Below are 26,208 nucleotides of genomic sequence, written 5' to 3' on the forward strand. Positions count from 1 at the left end.
TGCATTGTCGTGGCCAAAGCAGGCAGACAGCGTCATCATCGGAGGTGCATGACCGGTCCATGGCCATGTGCCTGGACCACGAGGCCTCCTGGTCGTCGACTGCAGGGCTTTGTCTATTCGTTGGTGGCATATTTAGAGGCAAGGGACGAGGAGGCGAGTATTTTCGTAAGCAGCCCAACAAGTTTTACATGAAGTGGCCGCTGGAACACGGTGGCATATTGCAGCGCGGTAAGTACAAAATATATATCCACGTCGAATATACGCAGTCTATGAAATGCTAAAGCCAAATTACACTCTTAGCAGAACAGCCGTGAATCCACGGACTGGCTGTCCATATCATTAGCTTGACGCCAGTCCTATATATAAAAACGCAGCATCCAACGCCGCTACAATATATCAAGTTGGGAAAGAGAGCCTCTTGACAAGTTTTCTCCAGCACAAGACCAAAGTTTAATGACACCAAAAGGCAACGACTGCAAACGTCGCAAACATCACCCAGAGAGTTGGGGCTCTAGTGCTGTGTGATGCCGCAGAAGGCTCGCCGCAAGGCTCGCTATAATCATAGGTGACGTTGTTCACCGCGGCGGCGGCGGCGAATACCGAACAAGGCTTCGGTGAGCCATAGTTGTAATAGTCGACGTTGATGACGTTTGGTGCGCGTCCCCAATCTGAGCGGCAGTTGTTCGCCGCTAGCCCGGCACTCCCAGTGCCGTTGAAGCCGTTTGTTTCATTGAGAAGAGATACCGCTGGAACAAGGAGCTGGACACCAAACACGTCAAACTGGACGTTGAGATTATGATTCATAAGATACATCCGGTCCATGGCCGCTTTCTTCGATAAGTCAGGCGGACGCTGCACCGTACAGGGAAATGCGCGATCCTGCGGGTCGAACGGCGTCTCCCACATCTGGGAGAATTCGTCCAGTAGCCAAGGATACTTGGTTTGGTTGGCCTGATAATCCAAGAACATGACGACTCGTTTACCTCGGATGATCATGTCCTCCAAAGTGGGCCAGTCGTTGAGGGCCATGGGAAGATATGGCGCACTGTACACATACTTTGTGATGCCGGATCGTTCTATGAAGGGGACATATAACGAGGGATCCGAGTAGTTGCCATTGCCGAGCAAGATGGTTACGACATCATATGGGTGGGCATCAACCCAACCCGCAACTCGGCCCAGCCAATTGTAGATGGGACCGGCGTCTAGCAAGTCACAAGACGTGTGGCAAAAATGAGGAGTCGACGAGTTTGGAGGCCACTGAATCTGAGCTTGGAGAAACCGAATCCCGTCATTCAGCTGAGTCAATACGTCCACCGCCTGGTTGGAACCGCTATTTCCCGGCACAACAAAGGGCGAGTTATGACACCCGACATTTGTTATATTGCTGTACCTTCGAGTGCAAAATTCGACATGGTTGTTGCAGGGCTGCGTGTTTGTGGGTGTCGGAGACGCGGTAGTGGTGAAGTTGGCACCAGTTGTCGTCGTTCCGCTCGAAGAGGTCACGGCGGTAGTCCGGCTGCTGGCACCGGTGAGTGTAATTTTGGAACCATATGACTGATAAGGTCCAGTAGGAGGACCAGTCTCAAAAGGTGGTCGTTCTGTTCTTGTTCCGGTTAGAAAGGTGAGGTCGGAGGTCGCCGTATACGATGCTGTTTGAGACATAGCTGCCGGTATCAGCACTGCCAACGTATTGAGGGCCACCGACGTCGTTGACGACCTCATCATGAGAAGATGGGCATTGAATCCAGGGTCAGATATTGTGCTTTGTTCAGGGTCGCCGTTGGTGTTGCCCCAGAAACTCAACAAGTATATACAAGAGGACAGGGAAAGCAGTCGAAGAGGAAGAGATCAAAACAGAAATGTCGTCAGTCACCGAAGCGCCGTGGCCGGCCTCGTGCCTTAACCAGATGGGCTCTAGCTGCATCAACCCACGGTCCAGCTGTTTGCCGGCATCAGCGTCCCACCGGCAATGACACCGCGCCAGACACACTTTCCATCTGTTTGGTAGAGAAGGACTGGGAATCGAATTCTTGGCTGGCAGACGCCAATGGCGCCTGCAAGGATGGCAAGGTGGTTGGTGGGAACTATGCTGTGCGAACACAGAGCGGCCGGGGATGACACAGCCCTGACTGCTCGCTACCGGCTTGCATGGAAGAATATTGCCATCAAAATCTAGCGAGTGCCGCTCAGAGGGAGGCATGTCAACGAGCGAGCTTACGGAGTTACTCTGCCAAAACAAACGCCCACCCGATGATTATGGAGGTTCACAGCAGGAACCGGCGATCCTAAGTCATTTTGGATGGTAATACGGAGTACCGTACAAAAAAACTCAGAATTACCGGGAGCCGACTGTAGTGTTGCATTGGTGAGTCTCCAATGGGAAGTACTGACAAGTCTTCGAGGCCTGTCTGCACAGCCTTCCTCGGCGGCAGTACGATTCTGTTAACTGATCAACTAAGGTGTCTCAAACATGAGCATGAGTGAACGACCTTTCGACGAATGCTTGCGGTTACAAAGATCCTTGCCTCACGGATAAATAAGCGGCACGGCATCAAGCCGAAGGCGAGTCGACAAGCCTCTTCTCACATGGAAAGTGACAGTTGATATTGGCACCAGACGCTCAAATGAATGCGTGGGTCATGATGGAGAAGGCGAGGCGCAATGTATGACCTCACACCTCCATGGACCATGTCTAAAGATGGAAAGAATTGTCTCGTCCTCTGCTTCAAATCTTAAGCGCCACAGTCAGCCCCACGGTCAAGCGTCAGTTTTGACCGGAGTACGTAGCCGTGGGCAAACTGATCATGGTCCCTCTCCCGCGCCGTGGTGCCTGGGATGGCGATAGAAGCTCGGTCTGGCTTTGTGAGCAAGCAACCCTATCGTGGACTCTGGCCCACTGATGACAAAACGGTCGGTGGTGGTTCAGTTGGGGATTCGGGGAACGGCCTACTACAAAGTCCAGACTGCGGTAGCGACTTACCCTGGCAGCAGGCTGGCTGACGCTGTTGAGCCTAAAGAGGAGAAACGCGCGTCGACGCCCCCAATTTGTTCGAAGATGATGATTGATGAGCCGTCCTGCCGGCACACGAGGTCCCTGCAGCCGTCAAGTCACTGGCGGCACAGAAGATCCGGAAATTGAGCAAGAAACGGCTCGATTGGTCGCTGTCCTAGGTGACGGCGTTGGGAGGAGCCGGGGAGCCGGGGAGCCGAGGAGTCGCCCAGACGCCATGATGGCTCGATTGAACCTTTGGACATGCTCATCTGGAAATTAACTACCACATCGGACGAGGGATGTCCTGGCTCCTGGCCAAGGCCCAAGCGCATTGTTCGTGGAGCGGCCCACTGGCCTTTGGAACCATCGTCAAGCTACGGAGATGCGGACTATTGTTGACTGTGGGCTCAATGGCACATCGACTGTCTCACGGCCGGCGTCTGTCTCTCTCGGAGCCTCCCCTGTCTGCCTGTGCCTGAGCCCAGAGTCTCATCTACCCGTCCGCTTCATCTGGACAACACAAAAACTTCCATCCTCTTAGCATCTTCTTGCCAATCTCATCGTGTCGGTAGCACTGAATTTCATCAGCAGAGAGACGGCGGCCCTACGACGTCCGTCATCAGCACCAAGGATCAGTTCCCGAGGGCCGGGCTCAGGGCCATCAAACGACCAATTCAACATGGCCGCGCCCAAAGCCCGCCGCAACACCACCATCATCGCCGCGCTGTTGTACGGCATCTCTGTCCCATTTCTGGTCCTCACCCTCATCGGCAACACGCACGATCGACCCGTCTTGCGAGACACGTACTTTTTCAAACTCGACGTTGCTCAGATAATCCCCATCGCCGTGGCGAACTCGGGGTTGCTTAATTCTGTAGCCCGGAGTTTGGGACTCCACGATTTCTATCAGGTTGGCGTTTGGAATTTCTGTGAGGGATACAACGATGTGTAAGTCTGCTTCACCCGCACCGCACCGCTTCCCGAATCCCTGGACTCAGAGTCCTCGCGTAACGAAACGCTTATTTGGACTCGACGAAAAAACAAACAGCGGCATCACACATTGCTCGCCGCCACAGACATTCTATTGGTTCAATCCAGTTGAAATTCTCGTCAGCGAGCTTCTGGCCGGCGCCAAAATCGCGCTGCCCTCCGAGGTGCTGACGATCTTGCGACTGCTCCAAATCGGCTCCAAAGTCATGTACGCCTTCTTCATGGCCGGCACCATTATCAATCTCGTGCTGCTGCTGGGGACGCCGCTGGCCATGCGGACCCGGTGGTTCTCTCTGTTCCTCTCTCTGCTCGGCGGCCTCTCGGGTCTTGTTCTCACCGTTGCCGCCATCATCGCCACCGCCATCAGTGTCGCGGCCAAGATTGCCCTCACCGCCCAGGACCAGCTCAACATCAAGGTCCATATCGGCGTCAAAATGTTTGCTTTTATGTGGATTGGAGCCCTGGCCACCGACTTTGCTTTCGTGCTTCACGCCGCCATGGGCTGCTGCTGCAAGCCTCTCCGCAACAAGTCGCCCGGCGAGGCAGCGCCCGAGGCAGCGCCCGAGGGTGACTCGAAAAACACGATTACGCATCTGCCCAACTTTATAAGACGGCGCAAGAGGCCTTCCCCTTTGTTGTAGCACGTCATACGGAACCCTGCTTCGTCGGGGAACAGGACCTGGCGCCCGGGCTCAGAGTTTGGCTTGCATCAAGCATCACAGCTTCTTGTCATTTGGCTTTCCATTGACGGCTCACGATTATCTCTAGATCAGAGAAAGAGATACTTTTCACCATCGGCATGGCATACGGTACGCAGAAAACGCTGGATTCAACCACGAAAATACATTTGAGGCATACAAAAGAAGAAAATGTCATCATGTACACATGCAACGTTGGACATGAATTGCAAAGATAATACCAATGGTTGCGAGAACGATAACGCAAAAGTGCCTCTTACAATTCAACATGTCGTTTGCCCATGCCGATAGCCCAACACCATACATGCCCAGCACGACCTACGTCTCCGTCCCATCCTTGAGAGCCTCCTGGGAAACCAGTGTCGTGTTCGTAATGCCGGTAACTCTGCCCCCGAGATGGCCACACCGCCTCGCCGCAAAGCACTTGTTAATAGCCATGGCCATGGCCTTGAGCGAAGTCCCATGAATGTCATCCATGGTGACCCAATTAGGGTACGACTCGTCGGTGAGGGCCTCCCAAAACTCCTGACTCAGAGTCCTCCACGCGGCGCCCGAGAGTTCGATGATGGAGTTGTACTGCACAGGGAAGGCGACCTGCGCGCCCTTCTGCGTCAGGATCCATTGCACGTCATACATGCCCGAGGACCTCGAAGGGCGAGCCTCTGCCAGCCCAAAGAGCTGGTCTTTAACCAGCTCCTCGGCCTTGTTGGTATTTGACCAGCGAGTCTTGAGCGGAAAGTTGGCGCCTGAGACGAAGCCCTCCTTGCTGCCGGGGAAGTGCGGCTTGGCAGCCCAAGACGTGGGCAAGCGGACGAGCACGCTCGACCGCCCCCTTGCGCCGCGGCGGCGGCTGATGAACTGGTTGAGGGGGCGGATGGACAGATCCACGTCCTCGGGGACCCTGACGCGGTTGCTGAGCTGGCGCAGCTCGTTGTAGAGCCTGAGGCGGCCCCGGTCGTCGAGCGGCCGATACTTGTTGTCGCCGTCGCGAGCATCTCCCTCGTGGATGTCCCAGATGTACAGCTCGCCGGGGTGGTCAGCCATGAACTTGTTGTGCATGGCGACCATGTCCTTGACTGAGGCGCCCAGCATGCCGTGGAAGTTGGGCCCGAGTCTGGAGCCATGGTGATTGTAGAAGTCGCCCTTCCTGAGCAGCGGACGGAGGTCGAGGACTCTGACGCCGCCCTTGAGCTGGTCGTAAAGGGGGAGAGACTGCGTCTGGGTGTTGCGAGGCGTGGCCACGCCGATGGGCTTCTGGCTCTTCCACTGCCCCGAGTGGTGAGACCGAGGCATGGCGATCTCACGCAGCGGCAGGTGTCCAATCTCGGCGAGCTGGGCCTGCATCCAAGCCACCGGCCGGTCGCCGTTGGAGATGAAGTCGCCCTCGGTGCCGGCGAGAACGAAGCCCACGCCGCCCCTGCCTTGCGAGAAGCCCAGGTTGTGCTGTGCCGACTTGTCGCTGTAGGGCGTCTCCAGGTCCTCGAGGAACTGGACGTAGGCCCTGTGATTCTTCCCAGAGCGGTACGCGACCTGAAGCGACATGGGACTGCCGGTCCCTTCGATGCGGTACGTCGCCTCGCCCATCGTGTCCTGCGGAAAGCAACGAAAGCAGGTCCGGACGTAGACGGTGCTGGCGCTCCCGGGCTCGATGTACTCTGGCCACCCGGCATCCCAGCCCGTCAACTGGTACGACGAGTTGTAGCTCTTGCGCCAGCGGTAGGGCGTGGCGTTGACGAGCGAGACGTGCGTGTTCTCGTTGTAGTTGGAATCCAAATCACGCCGATCCATCCCCGGGTCGTCTGTTGGACAGGCTGCGGGCAAGCTGGCGGCAATTTTCAACAGGACGCCCAGAGCCCAGGAGACGTGACCCATGTTGGCAATGTGCAGGTAGCCACGGAACAAGGGGGCCGTGGGGGAGGCGCCGATTCGGCGGGAATCGCCTTTGAGTGCAAGAGAGAAAGAAGCAACGAGTTGGCGTGGACTTGCCGGGGGAAGTTGGGGGCATGGCGACTGGACGGCGGCTCTTATATGCCAGACTTGATGGTGGAAGGGGGCCGACTCGCACGCGACTCGAGAATGCAGACGTTCGTCGGGCCGGCGGAAAGTAACTTCGAGTAACGGCCAACCACGGAGAGACCATCGTGAGCACAAATACCACAGGTTTGCAGGACAATGACGGCGCCTGTCCAGGGCAGGCACCCCCCGACAAAAGCCACAGCGACCCGTCCCGCTCCGACGACGCACGACGGACTCGCACGCCCCGTTCAAGCAGGCCGGACAGAGGCTTGCTTGCGGTGGCTCGCGTCGGCCTCGCTCCGTTCTGCTTCATGCCCCTTCGCATAGGCAGTAGGCGCTTGCGCTTGCGCTTACGAGTCTGCGGCTGCGGCTGCGGCTGCGGCTGCGGCCAGGTCCGCCCGTGTTGAATACACGCTGCCGCAAACATCACGAAGCGCAGCGTGCAGGATTCCAAAAAGTTCTTCTTCTTGACCCCCTCTGCCGTAAGTCGTCGGCGCGTCATGAAGCCTCGGCCAGGCCCTTACACAGTCTGGTGGCACGCACGTGTCTGCATTGCAGTTTCCAGTCCGGCCGGCGTCTCTGGGAAACACACATTCGGCGCCTCGATACGCTTCGCCGACCCAAATGCCCAACGGGGAAAAGCCTCGGCCAGGCACTTGTCCAGGACAGTTGCTGTCTCTCGTCTCTCGTGGACCGAACATGCGCCGACTCGTCGCACTTGACTACCGCCCGCCTAGTTTACTTCTGGCAAGCGTACTCGAAGCGCGGGCACACTGACAAACTTGGTGGTGGCTTCCAAAGCGTCTCGACGCTTGAAGGAGCTAGTCCGACGCTGCTACAAACCTGCCGATACTCTTGCGAGTCGTGGGCCTTGATTGCGTCTGGTTACTAGCGACTAAAGGGGCTCGGTATTCTGAAGTAAATGAATAGATTGACGCTGGCGAGCAAGCTTTTCACGTCGGATTGTGAAGCCACTGAGGCACAAAGTTTACAACTTCTCCACGTGCAGTGGCTGCGTGCCGCTGCATCAGTTGAGAATGCGGCATCTGAGGTGATGAAGCAGCTCCTGTGTGTTGGCTTTTTACACAATCAAATAAATAGACATCGGGGATGTCTCGTAAAGTCTTCACGTATATTAGCATGGTACCCACGTTATGCAGCATGTGCAGTTTGGCGGATGGGCCAACATCAGCCCATCGACGAACATGAATGAGCCTCGTCTCTAATCTCATCACGACGCAAACCATCCATCTATGCCCCGCAACGCCGGTCGTGCAGGAAAAACGACATCAAGCATTGGGCACAATGCCAGCCATTAAATCCTCATCCTCTATTTGAGAATCAAAACCAATGCCAGCATCCGTATTATCCTTGTCTGCCCGCTTTTGGTCTCTCAGTAGATGCTTCACATATTCCTTGCTTCCACTCAGTCGCTCATTCATCGACTGATACTGCTTGCTAAGCAAGTCAATCGTGTGGTGGCTGTGTGCGATTTGTGCAGCAAACTCTGCTTCGGATACTATGTCACTGTTCTCCCGGAATGATAGGTAGTTTTCCTGGCCGTCCTGTTCGATTTGCCCATCCAGCATGCCCGACTCAATCATGTCGCCAACCAATGCGAGCACCTCTTGGTTGTTGGCCAACGGCTCTCCTGTCACCGCATTGAGAGTCGTTTCTCGGACCTGCGATATGCCAACTCGTTGATACAGTTGGCGCAATCCAATTATCTGCCACTTTTGATACGCCGAGAGAATCTCGGAGACGAGACTGCTGGTGCCATCCTCTTCCCAGAGCGTCGTGTTTTCCTCAATGTGGGACTTGAGCCTCTGCGCATCGCCATTGCTGAAGGCTTCTGCTATGGCAACGTACCACTTTCCTGTCGTCTTGTAGCACGCGTTGGCAGATGCGGATGTGTAGCTGGGGACCGTCGGAGGTTTGCCTTGGCTGAGAAGGCCCAACAAGATCCATCGCTTGTGACTTTCCACCATGATTTTGCTGATACTTCTTTCCCTGCATGGATGGGACATCACCTTCTCAAATGCTTCCCGTGCTTTGGACCATAGCCTCATAGACATGTAGGCAAGGCCGCGAATGTGGTCGTATTCCAAGACTGTTGATTGCTTGACATCATCCGTCAATCCGGTCTGCGTTGACATGTAGGAAGCCGGCGCTAGACTTGGCTCACACAATAGTCTACCATCTCTAGAGGGGCCCATGTTAGGGTAGAAGAGGATATCAGCATCGAAAATGTCCAAGGCTGCTGCTACGGTATTTGAACTGTACGCGAGCTTGGCCAAGAGGAGATGGGTCGAGGTAAAGACGGTTGCGCTCGGGTCGATACGTAGCATGGCAGTCACCAGTAATGTCACGGCCGTAGCCGGCTAGAATCATGTCAGCCGGGTCAAGAGGTGACGATGTGCCGTGGTCTTACCGGGAAGAACCTGGCGCTGCCTATGTTTTCGAGAAGCGAACGCACAGGCTGCCCATAGTATCGAATTTGTATGGCGTCAACATGCAAAACAAAGTCCACCACTTTGTCGAGCAGGGTTTCTTGTGGGATCAGCGTCGTAGGGTCAGGCAGCTGGAAAAGAATATCCAGAACGACGAGGTAGCCGATTGAGTGTACCGCAGGGTCGAGAGCCTGTCAACGGGTCAGGGTCAGAGGAGTCGAAGAAAGGGAATCGTCTCGTGTTTCGGAAGAAATGCTGCACGCCTTACTTGAAGGAACGGCTCTGGACTGCTCAAGACGGCGGTTCGTATTTCGGCCGCACGCTTGGCCAGTACGGCGATGTGTTGTCTAATGGAGGTATCATAAGCCTTGCTGGCGGAGTTTGTAGAAGGCTTGATGACAGGAAGGGCTGTCAAAATACCATGGACGTGGGCCATGGCTTTATTGTTTGGAGCCCAGCAAAGGCGGGAAATGACGGTGACGACGTTGCGGCAGACCAAGGCCGAGGACTTGTGAAGGCTGCGAGCGAGCTGGAGGAGTCGACCACTTCATGCCAAGAGGCCGAGCAGGATCCTTTGATGGTGTGTAGATGCGCTAATGGACATGCGCAATGGTGACGCTGATGATTCTGTGCAGAAGCTTTGATTGTTTTGTGCAGGACCAGGTTGCTTGGATGGATGGATGGATGCTGCCAGGCACATATGCAGGCAGCCGCGTGAGAAGTGCTTACACAGACTCGGACTCTGCACGGCTTGGCGGTTGTGGCTGGGATCTCTCAGTGTACTGGCGTGTACCAGGCACTGGGGGAAGCACCCAGTGTGGGGTAATTGGCGCACTGAGGAGGCAGTACATTCCTCGGCACGGAGTACCTGAGGTACTCGGACCTATGGTCACAGACTCTCTCCCATTCCACCTCAATCGCTTCATCCAGAACATCATCACAGCACGGGCTGCCAACCCAAACCATCGCCAACCGCAGCTCGAGGCTGGCGCTGTGAGCTTGAACAAATCCTACCGCCAGTCAAACGGCAGCAAATGTAAACATCCAGGGCACCATCGCCGCACGCAACGCGGAAACAGGTCCGTCAGCCAGTTGGTTTTGGCCCCCAACACCCCTACAACAGCCCCCAGTGGAATCCACATATAAAAGAAGACCTGACGGCTGGATATGGATGAGCCGACGGACTCGAAAACCGAATCTGTGCTGTCTTGGGCCTTCGGTCGCAGCCTAGCCCTACACAAATCCAATTCTCAATATGAAGCTCCTGGCCGTTCTCAGTGCTCTGTATCCAGTTGCCCTTCTGGCTGATCCCGGCGATCCATGCTCGAGCGCCAATGGCTACGGAGGTGACCTATACTGCTCAAGCTGCCGTCAAAGTGCCGGAGACATGACGGGTGCAAAAAAATTCGCCCGACGGCACAATATCACAGCGTCGACTCCTTTGCAGAATTGAAACATGGGTCATACGTACGCGTCACTCAACAAATGCGCCGCCCATCTACGTGGGCTATGGCGTACACCTTCCAGCATGGCATCATCTATGAGGACAAGTCACCGTCACACTGATTGCCCCGTTCAAAAGACGGTCTGGCGATTCTTGCGTCAAAATCACCGCGCACATACAGCATTGTCATTGGGGGTACCGTTTGCGACGAGAGTTCTATTCACTTTGTCGTCGCCACCTCCGTTCCGTAGCTAAAAGAGCAACCGTAGCCAGCTGGGATGCTGGGAAACATGCAAGTCTGTCCTGAAATCTGTTGGGCCTCCTACCCTCGCCCGCCCACGTTCAGTCCATAGCCCGATGTCTCGTTTCAAAGAGGTCCACGTCGTTGCTGATCCTGATTGATTTCTTGTAGTCTCTTTGCGAGCACCTGGAAATGTGGACGTTTTGAAGTATCTCCAATTGGAAGCTGCTGAATAGCATCCATAGCCAGTCGTACATCAGATTCTGAAAGACTCTCCACTGCCATGCGTGTCTGAGGTAAGGAATACGAGCTAGGCAAGGGTTCAACATGCTTGGTTGGTGACCGAGCAGAAAACATGCGTGAATGAGATAACGTTGGGAATCCGGCAGGAGGGCCAATGGGCCTGCTTCCTGTTACTGAATTGCTTGGGAGGGTTGGCGCCTGGGGCAAGTCAAAGGGGTAGGGGGCAGGCGAGGCAGCATAGCTGACCCCCCTAGTGAAGAAGTCGTTCGGATGGTATCTGGGACCGTTGGAGATTCTCTTGGCGTCAGGGGCAGGCTGGCTGTACCTTTCTTCGTTTGAGGGGACGTAACGGATTCGGGGGGGCACGTAATTCGGGTTCCTGTATTTGAATTTGACCTTTTCAATGGGGTGTTCGACAATACTACCTTTTTCGAAGTCTGCGACCCTTTGTGATTTCTGGTTCGTCCAATAGGGTTGCGCTTGGGCTTTGGACTGGTAGGCCGTGTCTCGCCCGTGAAGCTCGTCTTCGCTGAGTTCGTGCGTGGTTTTGATGTTGGACGTGCTGCCGTCTTGGATGGTTTGGATCGCGGTGGTCGGCCGTTTCGTTGGGGCGTCATCGAGGTTGTTTTCTGCTGAGCTCGAGTGTCAATTTTCTTTGATCTCTTGGACTGTGCGGCTTCGATGACTGATCCGGTCTTTGGCTTGGGTGAAGAAGTCGTTCGCTTTTTACCTTGCTCGTCATCATCTTCGTCAGAAGTGGACGAAGAATTGGCACCTGCGAACTCATCTGAAGAGTCCGAGGCGTTGGGCCCATCACCATCCTGGAGATACATGGTGAATGAATCGGGCTTGTAGGTATTGGTCTGCAGGTGTTAGCAACGAGCTTGAGGGGGCTTTCAAAAATGCATACAGTTCGGCGTCTTTCTCCCCTTCCCAGCCTTTCTTTGTTTGCTTCGGCGTGACGGCGAGCCTCGGCTTCCCTTTCCGCCAGAATCTTGTCCCAGACACTGGAAGAGATAGGTTCCGGGGCATCTGTCTCGGCAGCTGCTTCCAATTCATCCTCTAGGCTTGCTTTATCGTTTGACCAAACCTTGGCGAAGGAGAATTGAGCCTCCGCAGACCCTTCTTCATCAACTCTTGTCTGCTCGGTTTGAGATCGGTCTAGAAGTCTGTCAATCGAGGGCCCATCATACTTGATGGCACCTTTCTGATAATCATCGCTGAATAATGCTTGAGCACCGTGAGACAGGATGATCTCCAAGTCATCCCCGGCAACATCGTCATCATCCATACTTTCAATCAGTGCGTGGTCAAGGGCCATTTTCTTTTTGCCAACCTGCATGATTTTCTCCTCAACAGTGTCCTTGGTCATAAGCTGAAAACAAAGCACCTTCTGCTTCTGACCAATGCGATGGGCTCGTGATAGAGCTTGAATGTCCTGGTGTGGATTAAAGTCGGGATCCATGATGATAACCGTGTCCGCGGTGGCCAGGTTGATGCCGACACCCCCTGCCCGTGTTGACAGCAAGAATGCAAAAATTTCAGAGCCTGGCTCGTTATAAGCGTCGATGCGACGCTGCTTTTCCAAGCTTGAAAGCTGTCCATCGAGCCGTCTGTACTGATAGCCAATGCCAGTCAGAAAATCTTCTATGATGTCTAGTTGCTGGAGAAACTGGCTAAAGATCAGAACCCGGTGTCCTCTCTCCTTGAGCTTCGGAAGCATTTGTTCCAGGAGCAGAAGCTTTGCCGACGCTTCCACGAGATTGCGATGGATGACGGCTGGGTCGTCGTGTTTTTCTTCAATTGCTTCCGAGTACATGAAAGGGTGGCAGAGGCACTTGCGAAGCTGCACCAGAATGTTGTTGAGAGATCCTCGCTCCTTCCTGTTCACCTTACTGTTGGCAAAGATTGCCTTGATGAGCTGTGGGTTCTTTGCCATGATACTCTTTGAGAGCTTCTCTTGAATGACCGTCATTGTAACCGGTAAAATGATCTGGGCCATTGGGGGCAAAAACTTGAGTACCCCAACCTTGGTTCTTCTCAGGAAGTAAGGACGAATCTTGTCATGAAGCTTCGGAAGAGTCTCCTTATCGAGAACTTGGAACTCCTCGTCAAGTTTCTCGGCACTTTGCGAATGGTCGATGAATTGAATGAGGTTGAACAATTCCCTTTTGTTGTTCTGCAACGGGGTTCCAGTCAGAAGCAGCCGGAATGGGATTTTCATAACACGCAGCGCCTGGTAGAGCAGGCTGCGATCATTCTTGAGTCGCTGGCCCTCGTCGACAACTAGGCCTGCCCACTTGACAGAACTGAATCGTTGACTAGTTTTTGGGTCCTGAGTGGAGTCGTACGACATGATGACAACATGCGCAGCCATCTCTCGTGATCCAGATGGAAATAGTTCGTACTTGTATGCAAGGTCTTGCGACTCTTTGCCCCCATGATAGGTGACGACTCGCAGCTCCGGCGCCCACTGTTTAAATTCTCGCCGCCAATTTTGGCATGTTGCATTTGGGACCGAAATAAGAAATGGCCAACACTATACATGAGTAAGTCGGTGGAGACTTTATAGAAAGCGACTGATTGCTTACCTTCGGTTTATCTTGCACTAGATACACCACCAGACTGATGACCTGAATAGTTTTGCCGAGTCCCATTTCGTCTGCTAATACGATGCTTCGCCCGTAGTGAAAGTTACTCAATAGCCAATTCAGACCTTCCAGCTGATATCCCATCAGTTTTCCCCTCGCGAGTCCAGCTGGCTGAACCTCGACCTCCTCTAGCTCTTCCTCTTTGAATGCTTTTATGCGCTGCTTCATCTTGTTTTGCGGAGAATGTTTAAAGTACTTCCCAGCAAGGTATTCTTTGTACGCGGCTTCGAAGGCGTTGTAAAGGACAGCCGAGCTAGTCTTTGGTGGTTTATCCCATACCACATCGTCGTACCCAAGACCCTGAAATTTGACTAGTGCCTTGCTGATGTGCGGGAGATTATCTATCTCTTCCTCTCTGGAGTCGGCTCTTGATGAATCAGGATCCAGTTTTACCCTGAAAATAATATCGATCATGAGGTATTCATCGGGGATGGCCTCTGTCATGTTAGTTTTGAATAGGTCGACTTCCAGGGCTTTCTTTGCAAAAGCTGTTCGCATTACAGAAGCCGCAACGCCGAATATCCAAGCCCCCGGCATCCATGTGCAGTGAAAGTATGACACGCCCTCCCATTTGACTAGATATTCCTTGTCATCATCAGAGAGCTGCGCAAAAGCTTGACGTTCTGTGCTGGCTGTGGGAGCCGTTCGCCAGGCTACGAGCCGATGAATCTTTTGTTGCGCCATAGCGCATTCATTACACTGCCAGTCGATGGAGTAATCCTTAAGTGCCCCAACCGCCTGCTCTCGCCCGGGACTCGGGCTGCCGATCGAGGGTAAATGATGCTGGTGCCAACCTCGGTTACAGCTGGTGCAGCGGAAGAGGACATTTTTCGAGTTGTTTACCAGTTCCTTTGGTATATTGGTGACGGGATCAACTCCGCCGTTCTGTTTCCTCAATTTCTCTTCTTGTCGAGCTGTCTGCTTTTGTGAAAACGGAGAGCAAGAAAGACCGGCTGTCTTGCACAATTGGCAAACGGAACGGCGTGGAGCTAGGGGATCCTTCTTCTTGTGAATCTCAATGCAGAACCGGCACTGCAACACAAAATCCGCTTCTCCTATTTTGGAAACAAGATGCTCCCGTGCACTTCGAGGACCGATGCAATGTTTGTGATAAGAATAACTACAACCTTGGCAGTAGATAATCTGGCTTCGTTGATTCGCACTACCGCAGGTGTGACACGTATTTCTGTGTACAATTGCAAATGGAGAATCCAGCGGAACAGGTCGAAAAAGTTCCTTGACTGAGACGATTTTTGGAATTCCGAGCTTTTCAACTCGAGTGAACGAGTCTTCGTCCAAGTCAAAGTCATCTTGCATATACTTGACATTTCGCGTAGCCCGGGACGATCTCCTGGGTTGCTCAAACTCTATATCAGAGTCGCCAGATCTTGCGAGCGCACTTTTTTGAACCAAACGTCGTCGAGAGCGCAGCCTGGACCCTGTCGTTCTGCGTCCAGAGTTGCCGAGGTCAGAAACCACTGGCACAATATAGTCGTCGCCATCATCATCATCATCTCTTGCGTTTCCGGGGGAGCTGTCAAGTTCTGCCTCTTGAAACGAGACCTGTGGGGGCCTTGCTGGTCTCTGGCGAAGGCTACGTCGGCGAGTGTCCAACATAGCCACATCAGACTCGTCACTAGCTTCTGGGTTTGATACAGTCGCATTCCTCAATGCTGTTGGCTCTCGAGTCCATCGCCTAGACCTGCGGGCAGTTGCGATGAGCTCATCGGGTTCTTCGGCGTCCACATCGGCGTCTAGGTCCATGGCGTCTGAAGCTGAGCTGTTGGAGCTGCTGCCAGATTCCCAATAATCCTTAGCCGCAGCCTTGCGCTTCCTTTTGGCACGTTCCATTCCCATAAAGTAGGTTTCAAGAGCCTCGGGGCCGTTTTCGAATGTTTCCAGATTTACCAAAGGGATCTTGAGGCAGCGTTAGCAATTGCAACAAAAATCAAGCGGCCTCAGTTGTGGTGTTGGTGCGTGTCAATGGCATGTTAGAAGCATGTTTCATCCCACTTCGCACTAACTAGAGGGAATAAAGCAGCTATTTTTTGGAGCCAATTTTTGAGCGTCTGTTGATGAGCTGTCACCTTATACGGAAATGCGAGGACCAACACATGCCAAGTTAAAGTGAAAGGAGAGTGAGAGATCAGGAGATGCCTTGATACGATTGTCTTTTGGTAACAAAGAAGCGAGAAAATTGTGAGGTGAGGCCACTCAGTGTTGAACCATAAAAAGTATTCACCACAAAAGTTGTGTTACATACCACGCATTGTGTTCCATCTGTCAGCTCCACTGCCAAAAGCTCGTCATCATCTCCCGAAGCCCTCAGGTCCAATACCCTTTCGATGGTGTTGCTATGCACCTCTTCATATTGATCTCGGGCATCCAACTCCATAAAAGGCAAAGAAACCTGAAGCTTCTGGCGACGCCGCAAAATATCAGTGTCCTGAGCTTGCGTTGCCCTTGTGTCCGGGTCGGCTAATGATGGTTGCCTTGCGGCTTCCACAGAAACGACCAGCGACAAGTCGCTTCCATTTTCATCCGGAGAGACTCGAGGCTCTGATACCGCGCGATTGGCTGAGTGCTTTGCTGCTTCGGGCTCCCGGTAGGGTTTCTCGGGTACCATTAGGCCGTCGGAATCGTCCTGTGATGAACTCCCGTAGCTGGACTGGTCCGCTGAAAAGTCAAAGGAAATCTTATCCTGTAACACATTATTATCAGAGCTCGAGTCTGCTGCCTGGTAGCCAGTAGGCAATGTGTCATCGCCCTCCTCCATTGTAGGCCGTCGTCAATACCGACGACGACTTCCGCGGGGCCCGCTAAGTATAGCTGTAATAGGTTGATGCTGAGGTTCTGGGTCCGCCGCCCTTCCGCTGAATCTCGTACCTACTGCGGTTCCACGGGAATGCAGAAATCGTGGTGGTTCTCATGCTCCAGTCTACAGTCATGAGAACGAGAGTATTGTTGAGTGTGTCATCACGCGAGTCAAATGGTATGCTGGCGATTGCCAGGTGGCTCCGGCATGGAACTAAGCCAATCACCAAGGGCAAATTAGCCCTCACCGCTTTCCATCATCCCTGAAGGTCGCGGCAGAAAAAGTACAAGGACCCGGACTACATCAAGGCAATGGAGGCAGACAAATTTCATCACATGCTTGAAGCTCACAGCATCCTGGCTAATGTGGCTGACTAGCCATGATAAGCGCAACGAGATTGCCAGCTGGTCATCCACGCTTCATGTTGTGTAAATCTTTATATACCTCTTCAGTATTTGTCGCTGCCCCGTTCGTCCGGTGCGCAAGCTTATCCTCTATCCATCGAGGGCTAAAACGATCCGAACGAGCGCAACTTGGCGAGTCTCGTTCCTCGGAGACAGCGCGCATTGAGAGCGGTCAGCAATATAGTCGAATTGGGCGAACAGCGAAGGCTCTAAATGGCACTTCATCAAGGAGGCAACAGCAAAAGCTTAGGAAAAAGCTTGATCGCAAAACTTTGGATATGGGCAACGAGTGCGAGGTTGGTAGGCAGACTCGGAGGAAGCGATTTCTTGACCCGGAATTCTCTTTCGGGAAAAAAAGTTTGGTTTATCAATTGAAGCATGGCTTGTTAAAGAAAACGGCGGCCTCCCTAGACCTGGAGCAACCGGTTCGGCCGCGAGACGTTCATGACAAGGACGGACTGCCTCCACGAAGTTCTCGCGACTTACAACCCCACCAACGATCACTGCACCTGCACAAAGGTCAGCCACGAATGGAAAATCAATTAGAATACTCTACCGACGATCCCACAGCGAGACCAAGGAAAGGTGGCCTGTTACCCATGACTATCACATACAATACTGCGGCATCACAATTCCTATACGGACGATCCGTTGTCAAGGCAGCGCTCCAACATGGAAGGCGCCAATTCTACAGACTTTACGTCTACGACGGAGAGAACAATAGAGGTGTTGAGGACAATGAGGCCACAATCAAGCTCGCCAAGATGCGCGGTGTCCCCTTGACTATAGTGCCCAAACAAGACCAGCGATTAATGGACAAGATGAGCATGGGCCGTCCACACAACGGACTCGTCTTGGAGACGTCACCTCTGCCGCAGGTACCCGTGAAATCCTTGGGCAGGTTAGAAGAGACGCCTTCTAAGCTAGGGTTCCACATTGAGCTCGTGCATCAGACCAAGGAACAAAAGGCCGTCAATGGAGAGAATACATTTGTTCGCAAGGCAAATAATTCTGCGACTAAGCCGTTGGTACTTCTTCTACATGAAATCTTGGACCCAGGGAATCTTGGTGCGTTGCTTCGCACTGCTAGCTACATGGGCGTAGACGCTGTTGCGATAACCAGCCGCAACTCATCTGCCCTGACGCCTGTCGTACTCAAGTCAGCGGCAGGCGCAGCCGAAGAAGTCACCATATTCATAGTCGACTCGCCTATCGAGTTCCTGGAGGGCTCTAGAGCGGCCGGGTGGAAGATTTATGCAGCAGTGGCGCCTCCAGAGTCGAAGCTGCTCAAAATTCACCGAGACAAGTTTATATCGACGCGCCATGTCGAGCAGACGGGCCCCCTGGACCAACACCCTTGCGTGCTAGTGCTTGGGAATGAGGGACATGGTCTGCCAAGACAAGTCAAGGTTGCGGCGGACTTTGAGGTTTCGATCCCCCGCTTTGTCCAGGAAAGTTCTGTGGATAGTTTAAACGTTGGTGTTGCTGCTGGATTGCTCTGCCACTCGTTTGTAAGAGGCTCGGCAAGCAACAAGGAGCGCGTGAACCAAATCCAAACGGCCCACTCGCCAAAGAGGGAAGCGACAGAAGGGGAAACGAGCGAACGTCTCTTCTGAGGAGTGCTGGATACATGAATCTACCATATCTCTCCCTGTATATACTATATACACGTAGATAATTCACATACACAAACCTTGTAACTACAGCCCCTAGGTAATGCCCGCTTATAACCGATGATGACTCAGCGAGCTGCCATGTATTGATTGACCTGACTCGCACGGGCAAAAAGCACCGGGGCAACCAGATGGGTGTTGCTGGGTACTCCGTAGGGCGGTGCCTAATAAAAGTCAACACATTGGCGCCAAAGCTCAACTTGAGCTAGCGGCGAGCGCCCACACTCGTTGTCGATTCTGATGTCTGACGATGACGACGACGCAGCATTCCAGATGATTGATGCAAGCTCCAATGTCCAGCTAGAGATGCAGCAGAGCAGCAAGCAGCAGCAGTGCGGAGTACCTAGGTCGTCAACTTTTACTCTCAAGTATACAGAGTGCAACGGCATCAAATGTTGCCTACGGAGTATGCGAAGACTTCTCAGCCACCCTTGCTTCTGTCGGGGCCTGGCTACTCTACTGCGTGCTCTGTGATGCACTTGGTTTCCCCAGCCACACACAAGTTCAAAACTTGTCGTCAATCGTCAAACATCCTGCATCCCCAAAACTCACTTCCTTGCATCTTATATCTCAAGATGTTGGAGGCAAAATTTTTGATAGCTATTTCAGATTGAGCACCATTTATTGGGCGCACACCCTAATTTCCTTGAGGCGCATACAACCGACTACCGTGACAATGGCTCCTGCATCGACTCTTCTCCTGCTTCCCGCCTCACTCTTCGCTTCCGTCTCACAAGCTCTCGCAGACAATCTCCCCTTCCCAACGGCTATCAAGAAGCAGTCTCCAGGCTCGAGCGAAAAAATATTGAGAGAGCACCTCGCATTTGCACCACTCTTCCGAGTTGGGCCAGTAGTTGGGTCTTCCGTCGATTCCCCGCCATATGGACGACATCAGGACATCAATGGCACCTCTCCATTCTCCCCTCCGTTCGTCAAGCATCTCGACAAAACCGAAGATGATATTTTACGGCGTGCGGCAGAAGCCCTGGCTTTGTTGGAAAGGAGATCATCGTGTCCTTCCGGGATGAACAGCTGTGCTCCGCAGGGCTCGCCCAACAAGTGCTGTCAACAAGGAACCTATTGCACTGATGTGCCCGACACCGACGTAGGTCATGTCGCTTGTTGCCCTAATGGCTCAGCATGCGGTGGAGGCGTAGCAAAGTGCCCGTCTGGCGCAACAAGCTGTGCAGCAGCTTTGGGTGGTGGTTGCTGCATACCAGGATACGTTTGCCAAGGTGTGGGATGTAGGTCCTCCCCGTCTATTGTTCGTCCTCTTGACCAAGAACTACATGCTCATCTCCAGTTTGCAGGTGTGCCGAGCGCATCGGCGACGCCTGCCACCGGCGTTCAGACATCCCAACCGCAAGAAACCGTCACATCAACGAGAACGACAGTGATTGCAGGAAATCCAACCACAGTCATCGTCACAGTTACTCAAACTGCTTCCCCAGAAGTTACGACAGAAACTTCCACACAGGTGGTGACACCACCCAGCACAAGCACCGCGGTTGGTACCAACACCAATACCGGCTCTGCCACAGGAAATCCTCCCTGGCGGCCAACTGGCTCTTCCGAGATCACGTCAGCCTCAGAGAGCAAGACAGTTGCTACACAGCCCGGCTGTCCAACAGGCTTCTACGGATGTCTCGCCACCCATGGCGGAGGGTGCTGTCAAACTGACCGCGACTGTCATACATACTCATGTCCGCCTCCATCCTCATCGACAGTTGTCTCCAACGGAGCCACCATTGTTGTTCCTGCCATTCCTGCCACAGGCCTTTTGCCGAAATCTTCGGGCAGCCCAAAATGTGCGGGTGGATGGTTTCTGTGTGAACCAGATGCCGGTCCTGCAGCTGGTTGCTGCCCGTCTGGGTACTCGTGTGGTGCAGCAAGCTGTTTCACGGCCGCGTCCACGGAGACTGGCAGAGTACAGAAGCAGGCCCCAGAACAGTCGTCGGCCGCAAAGAACTATTCAGCCTGTGTTTTGATTGCTACAGCGCTTTTGTTACTGAGCTCCATGTGGTAGCTAGCCGAAGGGAAGAAATAATTGATGGACTAGAGGCGAAGACCTACATAAAGGGGGGTCCCTATGCCATATGAGATACGACACACCGTTGACGACTTTGGCAGAAGCCATGACTGATACCAATGGAGGACGTGACATGGAAATTGTACTGCCCCTTTATAGAAGAATGACCAAAGGCCATGTCTGCCGATGACTAGCCGCAAGACCATGCCGGGTTCCTTTTGATAATCCGTATCGAGTAGTGGGCGCGGCGATCCGGACCAACGGCCTGGAATCTCGATGCAAGGTTCCCGCGTCGCGTGGCTGCAAGATTAAGCTTTCTGTCTGGCAACTACATTTCACGGCTTTGGCGCGAGACGAGCCGGCCGTGTTCAAACAAGTGCCGCAAGTTGATGTGCTACGAACTTGGCTTCTCCGTACTTGAGTCATGTCCAGATGGTGGGCATTGACAGGCATTTATTATTTACTTACCCAGGCACGCGAGTTGACTCATGCTTTGAACCTCGCTCCTCCAATAGGTGCAAAGTTCCATTCTTGGCGTCCGTACATGTAGATGCCCATTTCCTCGCCAGCTCGGCGCAACGTCGTCCAGACTACAGAGTACTACTCCGTAGTCGTGCCTGCACGGCCAAGCGACGCCAAGACGTGATATCCGCTTCACTCTTCGGCAGGAGCATCCACGAGACGTTCCAAACAGAACTCGGATGGGCCTGGCAGCAAAAATGGCAATTCGTCGTCGCCCCCCCCTTTGGTTTCCCTCGCCCCTTTTTCTTCGTGGAACCTTTTTCTTCTCTTTTCTTCTTCCATGTCACTGCATCTTACTGCTCCCCTCCCCCCAAACTTAACAGGCATCGATTCAATTTTGCAGTTTTTTTTTTTTTTTTTTTTTTTTTTCTACCTTGGATCACCACCAATTATCCAATACCCCTTCACAGCTCGCAATTTCCGCACCATGCAGCACTGCTTCAAGTTCCTCGTGGTCTCAACCGCCCTCTTGCTCCCGGCTACAGCTTCACGTATGGCTGTCCGGGCCGATGCTGATGATACGGGTGATGAAAATAGGGCCAAGGTTTGCTATCCCGAAGTCGACGGCTCCGGTACCGTCCCACCTTGCGTTTCCATCGGCCAGATCGAGGCCGCTTGTCAGCCCAACAACAGCACTGAGCCAGTCAACTACAATGATCACGTTCAATGCATGTGCCAGGGCAGCTACTTTGAGGATTGGCGTGGTTTTCAGAACTGTCTCTTCGTTCATGGACTCCGTAGTGCTCGTGATCACGCCTACTGGGGAAATGTTCTTTCTGTTGCTTCGAGCTCTTTTTGCCAGGGCAGTCCCACTGCCGCCTTTTCGGCTGTTTTCTCTTCTGTTCAGGCCAACACGCGTGACGCCCCTGCTGTCACCACCGGTGATACCATATCCTCGGATAAGTTCCCCGGCAAGACGGACGTTAGCCTATACTATACAGCTACCGGTCCTCAAGGCCCTGGTGCCATCGCCGGTGCCGACGCCACAGCCACACGTGTCTCGAATCCCACCGCTACTAACCTGACGGTCTCGAACACAAGTGGTGAAAACAACAGGAATACACCAATGCAGACAGCATCTGGATCCTCATCTGAGACTGCCAGCACTACGAGGCCATCCTCATCTACCTCTGCCGGCGGTTCCCCGGCACAAGAAGCTGGCATGGCAATAATGGTTGTTGTGGGAGCTGCTCTGGTCCTGGCTTTATAAGCAGGGTGCTCATGCGCTGGAAAGGCGGGAGGAGCTGTTGTTAATGATGAGACGAGGTACTGGCAACGGTGATGGAGCTTGAGGTGTATCAGTACAGTCTACTTGAGAATAATACTAATTTCATGTTGATGCCACCTGCCTGCTTTCGTTTTGTGTCATCAGAGGTCCCAAACATCACAGCTTCGCCGCAACATGATTGGCCTCACACAATGTGGCTGGTTTCAGTGTCAGACCAGCCGAGATGCAAACATGTCCCCAAGCGAGTCAATTCGAAGCCCAAGTGTCGCGATTTACTTTGGATTTTGGACAGAGTTGAGCCTGTTACTTTTCCGTCGCAGTTTCGCCAACGATTTTGAACATTGATTTATTAATACATCACCGCGGCACTCTTCATCCCTCGACTAAATGCCAACACTACTCAGGCATGTGTTTGAATGGCTTGGCCAAGTGCTCCTGGCAGAATGGCAGCTTTCCGACTGTCCAGATTTCAGTGTCCTGAAACGCATTAGCTCACTGTGGCACTTCAGTCCGTTGATGAGGGGACGGGGGAGCACTGCAACCTACCGGCTTCAGATTCTTCTTGAGCTCCGAGTCCAAAGTACCGGCCTTTAGAGCAATGATCTCGGGAGCAGCGTCGGGGTCATGGGCAATTGGGGAGCCACACTCGGAGCAGAAAAGGCGATGGACGTCTTTTCCGGAGGAGCCTTTGCCGGTCCATTTCTTGACGGGGCCATTGATGGTGAGCTTGTCTTTGGGGACGACGGCGACAAGGGCTGCAGGCAGATTGTGGTCAGTGGGAGTGCGGCGCGGCGGGTTGCGGAGGGAGGATTGGAGACGAGGGCTCCATGTTCAGGTTGACTGCGAGAGCGAGTCGGCACGTACAGTAGGTAGAGCCGCTCTGGCGCTGGCAGTCGTCGCAGTGGTCGTAGCCCGTGAGGATGGGAGCTTCGACGTCGGCCGAGTAGGTGACGGCTTTGCAGAGGCAGTGTCCGGAGAGAGGCATTTTGGGCGGCGTCGCAGTCTGACCTATGGCCTGTCTTGGGGAAGTAGATACAGAGTTGGATCGAGCGTCTGAGGATGAGATTTGCTGCGAGGAATGGCGGGAGGAGCAAAATGCGTCGCGGCGGGCTGTTCTCGACTCTTTATACCGCCAAAAGGCTTGCCGCAATGGTGGGGTAAGTGACGACTTGATAGGCCGGGCTGCCTGATGGGATGGATACCTCCGGTCGCAGTACGGCTCGACGACAATAGCTTGAGCTGCTGGTTGCAAAGAAGCTCCGGTGGGGCAGATGACGTGGATGCCTTTTGCGATCTGCTTTGTTTAGGCGGTTTGCGCATGTTGGATGTGGAGGTGATGGGCCGGTTCGTTATTGTCTCATCCGGCTTGCTGGCGATGCCTGCGGCATTTTTCCTGGGAGGCAAGAGACGATGCGGTCTGAGATGTTCGCCGATGCAAACGAGATGGATGGGTACATGATACTCCGTACGGAGTACAGCGAGTGTTTCGTTTGCCCCGAGTATTTGTGTTTTTATTGCTCGACTCGGCTGGCACATCACACATGCCACGGGCGGGCGTGACAGTCGACTTGGCATTGGCTCGTTTCCATGCGCAAAGTATTTGTCTGCCGACTATTTGGAAGGATAGAAGCCGAATTGGGCCAACGCTCCATTTTTGCCGATGCCGTCGATGTCGACATTACGGATACTGCGGCATGTCTCGAACCATCGCCCCTACTCTGTAGATACGGATACAGATAGGTCCTTTTCGGTAGCAAGGGCCAGGTTTGTGCAACGTTCGGGCCGGACCCGTTCCACGTCACCGCAAATAGGTTGCCACCTGTCTCAATACTGTCGCACAAGCTGAAGCAATTCCAATTCTCCAGAGGAGGATGCAAAATTCCAACAAGGCCACGTTGCCCATGGCCAAGTGGTCAGCGACAAACATGCGGAGCAGGGTTGACCGATATGTTGCCTTGAGTGTCGGCTGAGCATGTTCTAGAATGTAAGCGTCCATGGAAGAAATCCCAAAGTCTCGAATATCAACAATCGAGGGCTCATCCGTCTTGGTGTCCGCAGATGTCGAAACGCTGGGGATCCTATCTGGTCGACGCCGCAAAATTCGTATTAATGTGAGTGACAAGTAGTCCATCATACTGGCGGATTGCAGAGTCGGTGAAGCTTTCTTTAAAAACAAGTCTGGCAACAGATGCGGCTTGCTCACCCAAATGGTAGCACTATCCATGAATTCAGTGAAGACAGCTTCGAAGTCGTGCGCATAATGCACGAAACGGGTATAGAAAAGTGGCGTGAGGACTTTGAGTTCTAGAGTCCCTCCATCTTCTTCGACTGAGCCGTCCCGGGAAGGTGACGTGAATGTCTCCTCCAGGTTCGAGAGGATCCCACTCGAGACATACCTGACCGACATGGATTTCTGGCACTGTTCAACTAGGAATTTCAGGTAGCTGCGAAAGGCGACCTCGAGTTGTCGTTCTGTCTTTGACGCATGTCTCCCAAGGCTTTCCTTGCGAGGTTCAGGTCTGTACCATACATGAAGCTCGCGCCTGAAGAAAAGTGTCGCAGCCTCTTTGACGATTCTTGGCAAGGTTGCAAATCCAACCCAAAACCACCTCAACAGAAATCTCATTTCGGCTACTGGGCCCATGGAAGCCGGGTGGATAGCTTCTCCCTGCGAAACAAGTCTAGTAACCAGCTTGGAATGGCCTTTCGAGGAGCTTAGGTTGATGGTAATGTCAATGCCGCGAAAACCTGTCATCCCGGGACCAAGTGGATCGCTCGCGGTCAATGAGTACGCTCCCTTTCGCGAGTTGAATGGCGAAACATGAAAATCCTTCGCCCAAGAACCTTTCACGCGAGACGGTGTGGTATCCTCACGCCCTGGTCCCGTGTGATGCTGGGAACCAGGTGAGAATCCGCAAAGCAGATATGGACGTCTCTCGTCAAACGTATTGTTTACTTCGAGCACCATGGCAGACAGAATCTTGTCCTCTGAATACAGATACCAGAAAGAAACCGGGTTGAAGTGGTAGCCGAGGAACCTTGCAGCAGTAACTAGGTAAGCATGAGGAAAGACAGACGGCTCGACACCCTACTTTTCCTCAGCTTATTGCTTCACTATTGACGGGCCATTTTGTCCATGGAGTCTTACCTGAGACTTGAGATACTCATCCAACTTACCTCGAAGCCCATGAGCGCTGACGCCCCTTTGCAAATAATCGGCATTGTTCACAGTGTACCATCCGCCTCGAAACAACTTGCTCAAGAGATCCCAGGAGCCGCAGGATTGATAATCAATCGTCAAAATCCCATGAAAGTCACCAGTGCTTCCCACGGGTATTCCCACGACCAAATAAGAATATCCAAATGCATGTTTCTTGGGGAATAGCCGTGTGTGAGTTGTCTTGCAAGGTATCAAATATGGCTGCGCGGGACCCTTCAAAACCGGGTTCGGGTTTAAGAAGCGACGAATTGACACGAGGCCTATAGCAATGGCGCCAGCAATCGATATCGTAACAGTAGACAAGGATCTTCCAAAGTAGGATGTAAACGTCAGAAGGGCACGGTGATGTCCAAGACCGATAGCAGCGGCGCTGAGAAGTAGGTCCAGCCAGCTTCCCACCAACGCATAATACAGTGAAACAAGGGCAAACGCAAGAAATAGATGAGGTCCACGGTGAAGGATGCGGTCGGCTCCATCAATGATTTGAATTATCTGTGACCATGACGATTCTTCAAACACTCCATCCATGGTAGGAGCGGAAACGGAAACGGGACAGGACTATGACACTCCCGTGCCTAGAACTGGTCGG

General features: G+C 53.3%; 10 protein-coding genes across 10 annotated transcripts; 4 read left to right on the top strand and 6 right to left on the bottom strand.

The window, feature by feature from the left end:
• Window positions 1–450: 450 nt before the first annotated feature.
• MAM_03113 (PLC-like phosphodiesterase, TIM beta/alpha-barrel domain protein) lies at window positions 451–1,665 on the bottom strand (the record flags this gene model as incomplete). Its single annotated transcript, XM_040821912.1, has 1 exon — window positions 451–1,665. One exon carries the CDS (start codon window positions 1,663–1,665, stop codon window positions 451–453), a length of 1,215 nt encoding a protein of 404 aa, XP_040680481.1.
• Window positions 1,666–3,674: 2,009 nt separating this feature from the next.
• On the top strand, window positions 3,675–4,626 carry MAM_03114 (uncharacterized protein; the record flags this gene model as incomplete). Its single annotated transcript, XM_040821913.1, has 2 exons — window positions 3,675–3,943; window positions 4,044–4,626. The coding sequence occupies 2 exons, from the start codon at window positions 3,675–3,677 to the stop codon at window positions 4,624–4,626; spliced, it is 852 nt and encodes a 283-aa protein (XP_040680482.1).
• Window positions 4,627–5,001: 375 nt separating this feature from the next.
• On the bottom strand, window positions 5,002–6,555 carry MAM_03115 (LysM domain-containing protein; the record flags this gene model as incomplete). The annotated part of the gene is made up of 1 exon (XM_040821914.1): window positions 5,002–6,555. One exon carries the CDS (start codon window positions 6,553–6,555, stop codon window positions 5,002–5,004), a length of 1,554 nt encoding a protein of 517 aa, XP_040680483.1.
• A 1,433-nt stretch (window positions 6,556–7,988) lies between these two features.
• On the bottom strand, window positions 7,989–9,585 carry MAM_03116 (COP9 signalosome complex subunit 3; the record flags this gene model as incomplete). Its single annotated transcript, XM_040821915.1, has 3 exons — window positions 7,989–9,080; window positions 9,131–9,340; window positions 9,418–9,585. The coding sequence occupies 3 exons, from the start codon at window positions 9,583–9,585 to the stop codon at window positions 7,989–7,991; spliced, it is 1,470 nt and encodes a 489-aa protein (XP_040680484.1).
• A 1,375-nt stretch (window positions 9,586–10,960) lies between these two features.
• On the bottom strand, window positions 10,961–16,504 carry MAM_03117 (SNF2-related protein; the record flags this gene model as incomplete). Its single annotated transcript, XM_040821916.1, has 5 exons — window positions 10,961–11,706; window positions 11,808–11,940; window positions 11,988–13,616; window positions 13,669–15,645; window positions 15,992–16,504. The coding sequence occupies 5 exons, from the start codon at window positions 16,502–16,504 to the stop codon at window positions 10,961–10,963; spliced, it is 4,998 nt and encodes a 1,665-aa protein (XP_040680485.1).
• A 1,042-nt stretch (window positions 16,505–17,546) lies between these two features.
• Window positions 17,547–18,563, top strand: MAM_03118 (tRNA/rRNA methyltransferase, SpoU; the record flags this gene model as incomplete). The annotated part of the gene is made up of 1 exon (XM_040821917.1): window positions 17,547–18,563. One exon carries the CDS (start codon window positions 17,547–17,549, stop codon window positions 18,561–18,563), a length of 1,017 nt encoding a protein of 338 aa, XP_040680486.1.
• A 733-nt stretch (window positions 18,564–19,296) lies between these two features.
• On the top strand, window positions 19,297–20,646 carry MAM_03119 (uncharacterized protein; the record flags this gene model as incomplete). Its single annotated transcript, XM_040821918.1, has 1 exon — window positions 19,297–20,646. The coding sequence occupies one exon, from the start codon at window positions 19,297–19,299 to the stop codon at window positions 20,644–20,646; it is 1,350 nt and encodes a 449-aa protein (XP_040680487.1).
• A 952-nt stretch (window positions 20,647–21,598) lies between these two features.
• Window positions 21,599–22,381, top strand: MAM_03120 (uncharacterized protein; the record flags this gene model as incomplete). The annotated part of the gene is made up of 1 exon (XM_040821919.1): window positions 21,599–22,381. One exon carries the CDS (start codon window positions 21,599–21,601, stop codon window positions 22,379–22,381), a length of 783 nt encoding a protein of 260 aa, XP_040680488.1.
• Window positions 22,382–22,795: 414 nt separating this feature from the next.
• On the bottom strand, window positions 22,796–23,384 carry MAM_03121 (DUF636 domain protein; the record flags this gene model as incomplete). Its single annotated transcript, XM_040821920.1, has 3 exons — window positions 22,796–22,876; window positions 22,946–23,154; window positions 23,264–23,384. 3 exons carry the CDS (start codon window positions 23,382–23,384, stop codon window positions 22,796–22,798), a joined length of 411 nt encoding a protein of 136 aa, XP_040680489.1.
• Window positions 23,385–24,197: 813 nt separating this feature from the next.
• Window positions 24,198–26,147, bottom strand: MAM_03122 (uncharacterized protein; the record flags this gene model as incomplete). The annotated part of the gene is made up of 2 exons (XM_040821921.1): window positions 24,198–25,487; window positions 25,548–26,147. The coding sequence occupies 2 exons, from the start codon at window positions 26,145–26,147 to the stop codon at window positions 24,198–24,200; spliced, it is 1,890 nt and encodes a 629-aa protein (XP_040680490.1).
• Between the last annotated feature and the right edge of the window lie 61 nt (window positions 26,148–26,208).

This window comes from Metarhizium album, assembly GCF_000804445.1.
Source record: "Metarhizium album ARSEF 1941 chromosome Unknown scaffold_5, whole genome shotgun sequence".
Classification (NCBI taxonomy): domain Eukaryota; kingdom Fungi; phylum Ascomycota; class Sordariomycetes; order Hypocreales; family Clavicipitaceae; genus Metarhizium; species Metarhizium album.